We start from the raw sequence: 12732 nt of genomic DNA on the forward strand, positions 1-12732 counted from the left end.
GCCTCAAAATATGTCTGTTATTGTACTTAATTGACTTGTGCGTTGATGGGGTAGCAATTTAGGATATGTACTGCATTATATTTACTTGGAAACATGATGGAACTAGTTAAGAGCTATGAAACAGGATGAGTATCGGAAGGTTGCGGTTTTGGAATCCAGAAGTATTTGTTGCTCTACAGATGATTTCTTGAGGTAGCATTTATCTCCGCTTATGACGTATATGAATCGGTACTTTTGAATGTTGTGTTAAGTCTTGCCATGAACCCTTTACACTTAGCCAAGATAGGCACAACAGGGTTCAGCTCACAATGTCTGACTGGCGTACGTGAGACAACGTGACCGTGTTGTGCCGCCAGCACATATGTCCTGTACTTTACAGGGTTCTTATTCAGCCGAATTTTCTCAATGAGTTGAACTTTCGTTTCATATGGTCTGAAGTCGACAATGTCATATATTTCTGTATGGTAGCCTTTACACGACTCATGGTTTGGGCGACAGTATCCGATTCCCAGACGTTATATCAACTGGCGTTATCCATGACAATGACACTGACGTTTTAATTGGGCAATAGCTGAGGTTCGAACCAGTCTATAAACTAATCAACTCCTATAATTTCCTTATGAAAATCACCAGTTTTCTTTTTCGCATCGAAAACTAGCACACATCCTTCCATAAGCCCCATATCATGGCTGCAGCGTGCAAAACAATGACACGATTACCTTTACCTGATGGTGCCATGGGTGCTTTTTGTCCATCTGCCGATAGTGAGTGAGTGAGTGAGTTGGGTTTAACGCCGCTTTTAACACTATTCCAGTTATATCACTGCGTGTCAGCTTAATGTGGGAGGAAAGCCCGAAGTGATGCAGGTCTCAGACGTTTACCACTTCGGTGAAACCAACGAGCACGGGTATGGTGCTGACACACCTAGAAACATAATCAGCGCGAACCGGGATTCAAACCCACAATCATAGGTTTCTGGCGTCCCTAAGGGACGCAACTCCGTACAGCGAATCGCGGCGCCTTAGACGACTTGGCCACCCCCAGATTAGGATGCAGTGATTTAAATGCACACAAACATTATAGACATATTCATGAGTCTACTAACTGATCCTGTGGGTATCATTATGAGGATCCTAGATGTTACTTCTTTTCATGTCGTAACTACTGCAATCTTCGGAACAATATGTACTACTATATAGAGGGATATGACTTGGATTCAGTATTATATGGAAATGCTACATCTACTGATACTAACCTTGCTGTTGTACAATCTGTCCAACTGTTCATTGCAAAATCTAAAAGATTTAAAATTTAAATAAATCTTCTTTACGATTCAGCAATCAAATAGTTGTTTGCATGTGTGATATGCTGGTATGTAGAGGTATAGGTGTACAAGCATATATGGGTATACACATATGTGCATTGATGTAAATTGTTTATGTACCGATATATGCATGTATGTATTTGTGTGTGGCTTATATATTCGCATTCGTAATATTTGCAACAGTAGGTACAATTATTTTAAATTTATTATTTTATGTACAGTTTACTCTTATTAATTGTTAACGTCTGTCTTTCAATATTTCTTATAAAATTAATAGTATACAGAATATGACACTATAAATGTACATTATTTTTGTTCCATAAGCAAATTTACATTGTATCCTTCAAAGGCTAATTAAGTTACGACCACCACCTCAGTTCGAATAAAATGAAATCGTCTTTGCTTCGCAGATTCACCATTTAAAAAGAATATTGGTGTATGTAATTTGTTTCTAGCTATATGTTATTTTTTATAATTAATACAAGAACACAATTAAAATAGAATACACTTTATTATTAAGTATCATTCTCCCGAACGCCACAGGGCGTTACTTAGTTGGACCGACTCGGCGTGTATCGGAGACCTGGCTTGTAATAGGAGGAAATATAGATACGTTTTACAGTTCATATGGGGGTGATCGATCGGCAGCCATCTTTTTATGAATCGACATGTAAGCTATCAATGTATTCATGCGCACTTTTTTGTGTGTGAAAAGGCTTAACATATTTGAAAGGGGTTTCCGTAGCAAAAAGGAAACCTCTTTTTAACCAATCAGAATCAAGCATTCATCAATGTCGTGGTTGAATGCTTGTTAATTTTAGCAACGTCAGCCAACAACTTGACTATAGTTGTGTAGGGGTGAACCAATATATAATAATAGTTTTACAAAATTCTTAACAAATTTATTTCTCCAATAACTTTTTTTATTAACATTCAGCTACGTTTTTCAAAAGTGTAAGTCTTTTCAGTTAGCAATAAACCCGTGAATAATACAAATGTAAAGTAATCCCTTTCCACCCCCAACTGGGATGTGGCAGAAATGTGGCCAAATATTTATGGATGGCTACGTTGGCTATCAATGTATTCATACGCACGGTTTTGTGTGTGAAAAGGCTTAATATATTCAAAAAGAGGTTTCTGTTGCGAAAAGATAACCTCTTTTTAACCAATCATAATCAAGCATTTTTGTTTAAGGTTATGGTAGAATTGTATATTGTTTGTTTGTTGTTTGACGCCCCAGCAATATTCCAGCTATTATGACAGTAGTCTGCTGAGATTGACACCATGAGTATCAACATACGCAATTGGCATAGGATGATGTGCATCAACCAAGTCAGAGAGCTTGAACACCCGATCCCCTTAGCAGCGGTAGAAACTAACAGTTTTACTCTACAAGTCCTTATAATGATAACATAGCAAAACCCTCAAAAATGGCCAATTTCTACTAGTCCTTATGATACCTTAACTATTGGGCAGTTTGGCAAGGACTACAGGACTAGTGCCAATTTCTAACACTGCCCTTAGTCGCTAATCATAATTTGCTGAAATTGTTTGACAATGGCTAGTAGTGAGCATCCTCTATGTAGATGAAGTCTCCTGGCAATGTACCCCAGGGCACAATCATGATGGGGGAAATACATTTGATTTTCATGAGGGTGTGGGTGTGGGTGGTTTGTAAAACCTTTTTACTGAAACATTTATACCTATGCCTGACATTATGGGAAAACAATAATATGCTTTCTTTAGAAGATGGTGTGAATTGAAATATGGAGAATACAGAAAACTATATTAAAGTGTCTAAAGAATATGGTTTATTTATATCTATTTACAACAACAAAATAACTGACCACCTTTTATGTTGGAAACATAATTGAGTATTAAAATTTAAAAAAATTAAATGCTGATCTCAGATGAAAACCCTTCCATTGAAAACCAAATGGTTTGTCCTCAGGGTTAGGTTAATTGCTTAATTTATTACCTCTTAGTCTCAGCAAAGTTGATGAATGAATATTATTTTATTGGCGGGATCGTCCTTCTTTATTGCAACACATGTCCAGGCTATAGTATTGTTCATGAGCAGTGACTGGATTGGATGCTCTATCATTCCATGCAAGGTCACTGGTTAAACGTCATCAGCATGGGTATCCATCATCAATCAGCCTTCTTGGTACCAACAAACCCACCTTCAACACATACAATCATGGCTAACATGTGTCCTGTCTAAAGCAAATCTCACTTCAAGAAACCCTAGCACCTGGGCCTGGGCCGGGAGTTCTGATAATGAACTTATTGTGCAGCTTTATATTCACTCTGTCATCAAGACAAGCTGTCAGAGATGTGGCACATCTGTTCCATGTGCAGTCCTGCTGTTGATGGTGTGGCCCAGCTGTAAGAGATGTGGCACATCTGTTCCATGTGCGGTCCTGCTGTTGATGGTGTGGCCCAGCTGTCAGAGATGTGGCACATCTGTTCCATGTGTGGCCCAGCTGTTGATGGTGTGGCCCAGCTGTCAGAGATGTGGCACATCTGTTCCATGTGCGGTCCTGCTGTTGATGGTGTGGCCCAGCTGTCAGAGATGTGGCACATCTGTTCCATGTGCGGTCCTGCTGTTGATGGTGTGGCCCAGCTGTTGAAGGTGTGTGGTTCTGCTGTTGATGGTGTGGTCCACATGTTGAAGGTGTGGTCCAGCTGTTGAAGGTGTGTGGTCCACATGTTGAAGGTGTGGTCCAGCTGTTGAAGGTGTGTGGTCCAGCTGTTGATGGTGTGGTCCAGCTGTTGTAGGTGTGGCCCAGCCATTGTAGGTGTGGTCCAGCTGTTGTAGGTGTGTGGTCCAGCTGTTAGGGGTGGTCCAGCTGTTGAAGGTGTGGTCAAGCTTTTGAAGGGGTGTGGTCCAGCTGTTGAAGGTGTGGTCCAGCTTTTCTAGATGTGGTCCTGCTGTTCTGGGTTCTGTTAGTCTGTTTCACTTTGAATTTTATTCCAGTTATATCACAGCCTGTCAGCTTGATGTTGGAGGAAAGACTGAAGTGTCTGTTGTTGAGCTATGTGTGCTGTGGTACCGTTCCATGTGGTCTATACATGTTCCAGCTATTGTATTGTGCACCTGGTCTAGATGTAGCGCAGCTGTTCTAGATGTGGTCCAGCTGTTCTAGACGTGGTCCAGCTGTAGCCTCTGCTTCTCCATGTCACCAGCTTCTCCCAGCTGGGACAGAACATCTATGTACAGCTTCCTGAAACACAAACACTTCTGTCAGATGCAAGTACTTCTCCCAGCTGGGACAGAACATCTATGTACAGCTTCTTGAAACACAAAAACTTCTGTCAGATGCAAGTACTTCTCCCAGCTGGGACAGAACATCTATGTACAGCTTCTTGAAACACAAAAACTTCTGTCAGATGCAAGTACTTCTCCCAGCTGGGACAGAACATCTATGTACAGCTTCCTGAAACACAAAAACTTCTGTCAGATGCAAGTACTTCTCCCAGCTGGGACAGAACATCTATGTACAGCTTCCTGAAACACAAACACTTCTGTCAGATGCAAGTACTTCTCCCAGCTGAGACAGAACATCTATGTACAGCTTCCTGAAACACAAACACTTCTGTCAGATGCAAGTACTTCTCCCAGCTGGGACAGAACATCTATGTACAGCTTCCTGAAACAGAAACACTTCTGTCAGATGCAAGTCCTTCTCCTTGTTCACATGCACCTTTCAATATATGATATAATGCATATGGTGCAGACAATATTTTGGTAGTGCAACCTGATTTATGTACTTGGCGGCACCTGGAGCAGGTGCTTTGTTTGTTTGTTTGTTGTTTAACGCTGCACTCAGCAATATTCCAGCTTATGACGGCGGTCTGTAAATAATCGAGTCTGGACAGACAATCCAGTGATTGACATCATGAGCATCGATCCACTCAATTGGGATCGATGACATGCATCAACCAAGTCAGCAAGCCTCTTACGACAAGCATAGTCGCCTGTTACGGCAAGCATGGGTTGCTGAAGATCAATTCTACCCAGGATCTCAAGTGAGCTATTGTCATGCTGCACCTTTCATCCCCAGTTCATACATCTGTCAATCAAAACATACATTTTGGTCATATCTATAAGGAACCATGAGGCCCATGAAGCTGAATCATGTCTCTGAAAGAGGCTCACAGAATCTGTTACTTTTCTGTATGTTATTGTGTATGTTTACGGCCCACCTGAGAGATGTGTCGACTCCGACTCCTCGCTTCTTCTCTAGGTCTCGGACGGCACCGGTGAGGTCTGGGATCAGCTGCACCAGCAGCCCGGGGTGCACATCTGGGATCTTCCCAAGCACCTGGAACACCCCCTCTGTCTGAAGCCTCAGGTACTTCCCCACATACCCCTGCACCACCGGCAGCAGATCAGTGCTGGAACAACAGGGACATCGACGCATGTTAATATGAAAGGGGCAGTCAATAGTCTGTAGACAGTAACAGTTTTACTCTGTTACTAAGACAGGTGTGGTGAGGGGAGGTGAAATGGGGTTTAACATCACGTTCAAGATTATTGCACTTATATAGCGGTGTGTGTGTGTGTGTGTGTGTGTGTGTGTGTGTGTGTGTGTGTGTGTGTGTGTGTGTGTGTGTGTGAGAGAGAGAGAGAGAGAGAGAGAGAGAGAGAGAGAGAGATTGTACTAGTCTGGACTGATGCCGATTTTATACTGCTAGCCCGCTCAGATACCATGCCACACTTTAACATGAATACCCCACTCAGACAAAGTATACTGACTCCGAGCTGACCAGTCCTTGTTTTGGCCCCTTAATGCCGAGCGCCAGGCAGGGTAACAACAATTCCATCTATTAACGTCTTTTGGTATGACGCGGCTGGGGATTGATCCCCCAACTTCGGCTCTCCAGGCTGACAGTCTACTAAGACAGCTACATATATCGTGTCCCTCCTCGCTACACCTACACAGGTACAACGGTGGGGTTCTGGGCACAGGCCTCCAGCAGGTGCTTGGTGATGTGAGTGGAGTGTTGCTTCAGGGCAGGTGACGGCGCCAACAGCATATACTCCATGGACGTGCGAATCAGGAGCCTGCTGTCTCTAAAAAGATATATATATATATATATATATATATATACAAAAGATACGATACTAAATCTTTTGAGTCAAATCCCCCCAAAATCTGCCCATTTCAATTTGTAAAGACTGAGTATTTTATTAAATTAAATATTTCCGCATGCTTTACATGCTCTGTATGTAGGCATGTGTAAAAAGAGAAAGAGATTTAGGCAAAAGTATACATTAAATGCACCTGTTGTTATTTTATTGAAGCAGTTTTATGTATTAATTAATCAGCTCCGAAAAGCAGCCAATATCAGGATTTCTGTTCCTGTACATTCACTCACTTTGCGATTACCTCCCCTCCTTTAGTTCGTTGAAGCACCTCGGTGACGTAGGCCAAACCCTAGAACAGGGAGTGAGTTGGGTCTAACATCACACATGTAGCACGGGGTTGGGTCTAACATCAGACGTATCAAGGGGTTGGGTCTAACATCACATGTGTATCAAGGGGTTGGGTCTAACATCAGATGTATCAAGGGGTTGGGTCTAACATCACATGTGTATCAAGGGATTGGGTCTAACATCAGATGTATCTAGGGGTTGGGTCTAACATCACATGTGTATCAAGGGGTTGGGTCTAACATCACATGTATCAAGGGGTTGGGTCTAACATCACATGTGTATCACGGGGTTGGGTGCTGACAAAGTTGGGTCTTACATCACATGTGTATCACGGGGTTGGGTGCTGACAAAGTTGGGTCTTACATAACATGTGTATCACGGGGTTGGGTGCTGACAAAGTTGGGTCTTACATCACATGTGTATCACGGGGTTTGGTGCTGACAAAGTTGGGTCTTACATCACATGTGTATCACGGGGTTGGGTGGTGACAAAGTTGGGTCTAACATCACATGTGTATCAAGGGGTTGGGTGCTGACAAAGTTGGGTCTTACATCACATGTGTATCACGGGGTTGGGTGGTGACAAAGTTGGGTCTAACATCACATGTGTATCAAGGGGTTGGGTGCTGACAAAGTTGGGTCTTACATCACATGTGTATCACGGGGTTGGGTGCTGACAAAGTTGGGTCTTACATCACATGTGTATCACGGGGTTGGGTGCTGACAAAGTTGGGTCTTACATCACATGTGTATCACGGGGTTGGGTGGTGACAAAGTTGGGTCTAACATCACATGTGTATCAAGGGGTTGGGTGCTGACAAAGTTGGGTCTTACATCACATGTGTATCACGGGGTTGGGTGCTGACAAAGTTGGGTCTTACATCACATGTGTATCACGGGGTTGGGTGCTGACAAAGTTGGGTCTTACATCACATGTGTATCACGGGGTTGGGTGCTGACAAAGTTGGGTCTAACATCACATGTGTATCACGGGGGTTTGGTGCTGACAGAGTTGGGTCTTACATAACATGTGTATCACGGGGTTGGGTGCTGACAAAGTTGGGTCTAACATCACATGTGTATCACGGGGTTTGGTGCTGACAGAGTTGGGTCTAACATCACAAATTGTCAGGAAGCACTGGGCACCTCACCATCATTGTCTGGCACGCACATTCTGTCCCATAAACACTGGAAGACAGGTCATCACAAAATGCTACATCATTTGAAAAGTTGATGTGCTTTTCCAAGGAGAAATAGCCAGTTTTATCAAAACGCAACATAAAGTTTTTGAACGCTGATATCTTTTTTGGGAAGAATTAAATGGACCACATTTACACCTGCTTTTTCACCAGTTGGTATATTATGTACTTTCTTCCACTTAATTGTTATCCTATGGAGTCTGGACACAGAGCAGACAATCTCATTAAAATCAGATCTTCGTTCTGGCTACCGCTAAACAAAGATCTGAGGACATCCCATTAGAGGTCACGTCAGAATGACCTTTCACCCAACCAATCAGAGCGTCGCTTACCAGATCATGAAAGTGGCAGTCGGAATGTGATTTCTAATCATGCAACCTCGAAAACTTTAACAAGTGGTATTCCGAATAGTTACGGGCTTAACGACTGAATCCATACAAGCTAGACCATCTATTAGCCATTCCAGATTGTTCTTTTGTTCAGGTTTCAAATTTCTAATTGAGAATTTGTCAAAATATGTTTCGAAGCGTAGTCGCCAATTTGAAATTAGTGCCATAGAGCACGAAAAAGCTGCCTTCTGATTGGCTAATGTCGACTTCTGGTCAGTCATTCCACTGGTCGGTCAAAGTTCGCGCAAGGTCATTCCAATGTGACCTCTAATGAGGTGTTCTCAGATCTTTGTTTCGCGGTAGCAAGAACTAAGATCTGATTTCAATATGATTGCTTAGCAGGTTAATATTTCTTGTTAAGGTCATTTCACATGTTATCATAATGATATTATTATAGTTAACCACATGAAAATACAAAAAGACAATCGTAGATGTGGAGAGGACACTGACAGCGCTGGCAGACGGCGGCAGGGTCTGGTTCTTCAACTGGAGGTAGTTGTTGTGAACCATCTCAAGGACAAGATGGCGGAGATCCACCGACTCAGGGCTCGGAGACTGGACGCACGACCCATACAATGAACTCTGGACAACAAAACACACAAATTTCAAATACCAATAACTAAAGTAGGAAAAAAAGATGTTCTCAATCAAGGAACGTTGTTAACTCAATGAAGACAGGTTTGTTTGTTGGTTTGTTATCTAACACTGCAGTAAGCAATATTCTAGGTATAACAACACATAAATAATTGATTCTAGATCACATAGAGCAGTGGTTGATAACATGAGCAATGTCCTATGTGATTTCTGTACAATGACACGCGGTCAGCGAGTCTGAGGACTGGATCCATTCGGTCATCACTCATGACAAGCAGAGGTTGCTGAAGAACTACTCTAACCTGGAATGGCTATGGATAATGAGACTTGTTTGTTTGTTTTGTGTTTGTTGTTTAATGCTGCACTCAGCAATGTTCCAGTTATATGACGGCGGTCTGTAAATAATCGAGTCTGGACCAGAAAATCCAGTGATTGACATCATGAGCATCGTGTACGCAATCGGGATACAATGACATGCATCAAAGAGTTAGCTAACCTGACCACCCGATCCCGTTAGTGGCCTCTTACGGGTAATGAGAGAGGTCTAAGCCTAAAGGCGGTAGTTAACTGACATAATTCATACAGAGCCGCCATTGTGACCTTGAATTCCACATTCATAAAGTGATCTTCACACTGCCAGTGTCCCTACTACATGTTAACATATGGATGTTACAAGAGATGTCAAACTCTCTGTGAGGAATGGTTTCTTGTTTCTCCGGAATCAAGCACAGCTGGCTCACAGTGAAAAGAGTGTCACACTATGAGTGTGTGAGTGAGTATTGTTTTACGCCGTTTATAGCAGTATTCCAGGAATATCACGGCGGGCGTCACCACAAATGGGCTTCACATATTGTACCCATGTGGGGAATCGAGCCCGGGTCTAAGCCATGGTGAGCGAATGATTTAACCACTGGACTTCCCCACCACCTTGTCACACCATGAAGTAGAAGTAGGAGTACTCACAACCAAGGGATGCACAGCCGTCGCACTGGACCCAGTAGATTTCTGACAAAACAAGCAAAAGACGCTGCTCAGAAGATGGACATACATCCTTGGACACTGCTACATTGTCAGCAAGCAACTGAGTGTTGTAATATTATTGTCACCTACACCACAGCAGCCTGTAAATAATGCAGTCTAGGCCAGGTAATAATTATATACAAAAGCTTAAAATGCACCATTCAATTAACCAAGTGAGTGAGTATTGTTTTACGCCACTTTTAGCAATATTCCAGGAATATCACGGCAGGGGACACCTGAAATAGGCATCACACATTGTACCCACGTGGGGAATCAAACCCGGGTCTTCGGCGTGACAAGCGAACACTTTAACCACTAGGCTACCCGACCGCCCCATTCACCAAGTCAATGCTCATGGTCCTGTATTGGTATTAGCTAGGTGAATTTCATTCTCAGCTTCCTGGGGAGTATTCCAGCCAAGCTGCCTTATGAGGCAGCGGTTGACAGCATAAGCAAAGAACCTCACTGTTTAGGTACTATGACACACATTCAGTCAAGTAATACATTGAAAGCCATCCAATCCTCAATCTACTCAGCTCCTAGGACAAGCATGAAGTACATTTTAGCCTTGACTACCAACAAGGTAACACAAATCTCAGTAGACAACTTATCTCATAATTCCTGAAATGATGTTAAATACCGTATTTGCCGTAATACGCGCCCAGGGCGCTCTCAAAATTAGAAATAGGGGGCTCTTATCAAAATAGTATTTTGGTGAAAAAAGTTGAAAGATGGTTTCGTGGTTTATGCTGACAGCCTGAAATGTTTATATATGACAGATATATTTTTCCAGTTTTAAATTGCCCATAATTGAGGGTGCATATAACACACGAGTGTGTATTATACACAAATAAATAAGTCTTACATTGATCAATCAGAAGGGGTGCTGATTGAGATTGTTCACTAGCAAGTATATTAGCAAATATCGCCATGGGCGCTTATAGAGGGGGGTGCTTATTACGTCGAATTCGGTAATAGTGTTTGAGACTATCGTGGAAACCTACAGACAGTAAGTTGGTCTAATTTCTCCAAACAGTATCTCAGTTATTGGAGGGATACCAGCTTACTGTGGGGTTGGTTGGTTTGTTGTTTAACGCCGCCCTCAGCAATATTCCAGCTATATGACAGCGATCTGTAAATAATCGAGTCTGGACAGACAGTCCAGTGATTAATATCATGAGCATCGATCCACTCAATTAGGATCGATGACATGTATCAACCCAGTCAGCGAGCCTGACCACCCAATCCCGTTAGTTGCCTTTTACGACAAGCTTAGTCACCTTTTACGGCAAGCATGGGTTGCTGAAGATCTATTCTACCCTGGAATCTTCACGGGTCAGCTTACTGTGGGGAGAAAGCCTGAGGTGATGCAGGCCTTACCACAAAGTGGAACCCACAAGCACCAGTGATGTAATAAACCAGGATCACAGTCAGGGCATCTGAGATTCAATCAACAGATCCTGGCATGCCTAGGGGAAGCAACTCTGCACAGCAAACTACGGTGCCGTAGGTGATTAGGCCACCTGGGTCATCCCCTGATGATAACAGTTCTAGGAAGACACCATGAGGAAATATAAGTACATTCTTTGTGTGTCTGTGTGTGTTAGAGGTCGTGTTGATTAAAACAAAGGCCACAACTTACCAGGGGAAATCGTGTGAAGTACAGACTGACAATATCACCAAGACGTCTTTGAACATAGGGAGCCCTCTTGTAGTCCAGCTTACCAAGGCCTTGGACAAACTGTAAACAGGTCAGATAGTAGAACATCATGTAAGCTCTTGTGGAAGGGCACGAAAAGATGAAATGCCTTGCATAGTATGAATAATTAGGGTAACCAATAAGGTTTTCAAAGACTTTCCAATTTTTTTCTGCTTTTGCATCAAAAGACTGAAAATGTTGTTTATAATGCCAAATCCGAGTCCTATCACAGTGCTAGACATGCTCCTAGTGTCAGGCTCTTCCATGACACTGTTCAGACAAGACGTCAAAAGTTTATGAACAGATGGACTCCTGAAGATGACGGAAAATGCGCCATGCTATAATCTCAGTAGAACCTTGGTTCAGGTGAGCTAAATTTCCATCAACACATCCATATAAGGTTCAGGTGAGCTACACTTCCATCAACACATCCCTACCAGGTAAAGGTGAGTTACATTTCCACCAACACATTCCAACCAGGTGAAGGTGAGCTACACTTCTATCAACATATCCCCACCAGGTGCAGGTGAGCTACACTTCTATCAACATATCCCCACCAGGTGCAGGTGAGCTACACTTCCATCAACATGTCCCTACCAGGTGCAGGTGAGCTACACTTCCATCATCATGTCCCTACCAGGTGCAGGTGAGCTACATTTCCATCAACATGTCCCTACCAGGTGTGCTACACTTCCATCAACACATCCCTACCAGGTGAGCCACACTTCCATCAACACATCCCTACGAAGTGCAGGTGAGCTACACTTGTATCAACATATCCCAACCAGGTGCAGGTGAGCTACACTTCCATCAACATGTCCCTACCAGGTGCAGGTGAGCTACACTTCCATCAACATGTCCCTACCAGGTGAAGGTGAGCTACATTTCCATCAACACGTCCCTACCAGGTGCAGGTGAGCTACACTTCCTTCAACATGTCCCTACCAGGTGCAGGTGAGCTACACTTCCATCAACATATCCCTACCAGATGCAGGTGAGCTACATATCCATCAACATGTCCCTACCAGGTGAGCTACACTTCCATCAACACATCCCTACCAGGTG

General features: G+C 43.0%; 1 protein-coding gene across 3 annotated transcripts in view; it reads right to left on the minus strand.

The window, feature by feature from the left end:
• Positions 1-3112: 3112 nt before the first annotated feature.
• The window catches only part of LOC124125917 (protein MMS22-like), a 41772-nt gene continuing 32152 nt past the window's right edge, over positions 3113-12732 (minus strand). For 2 of the 3 annotated variants that reach the window (XM_048383973.1, XM_046489312.2), the window contains exons 29-35: positions 11611-11709; positions 9912-9953; positions 8805-8936; positions 6710-6768; positions 6270-6404; positions 5534-5725; positions 4589-4977 (exon numbers count right to left, since the gene is read on the minus strand). In XM_048383973.1, the coding sequence (XP_048239930.1) occupies positions 4893-4977; positions 5534-5725; positions 6270-6404; positions 6710-6768; positions 8805-8936; positions 9912-9953; positions 11611-11709 (744 nt within the window). In that variant the 3' untranslated portion in view covers positions 4589-4892. Of the gene's footprint in view, positions 4552-4588; positions 4978-5533; positions 5726-6269; positions 6405-6709; positions 6769-8804; positions 8937-9911; positions 9954-11610; positions 11710-12732 lie in introns of those variants that run through there. The other variant, XM_048383972.1, reaches the window with a different exon arrangement.

The sequence above is a fragment of the Haliotis rufescens genome, unplaced genomic scaffold (genome assembly GCF_023055435.1).
Source record: "Haliotis rufescens isolate VD_foot unplaced genomic scaffold, xgHalRufe1.0.p SCAF_5, whole genome shotgun sequence".
In the NCBI taxonomy this organism is placed as follows: domain Eukaryota; kingdom Metazoa; phylum Mollusca; class Gastropoda; order Lepetellida; family Haliotidae; genus Haliotis; species Haliotis rufescens.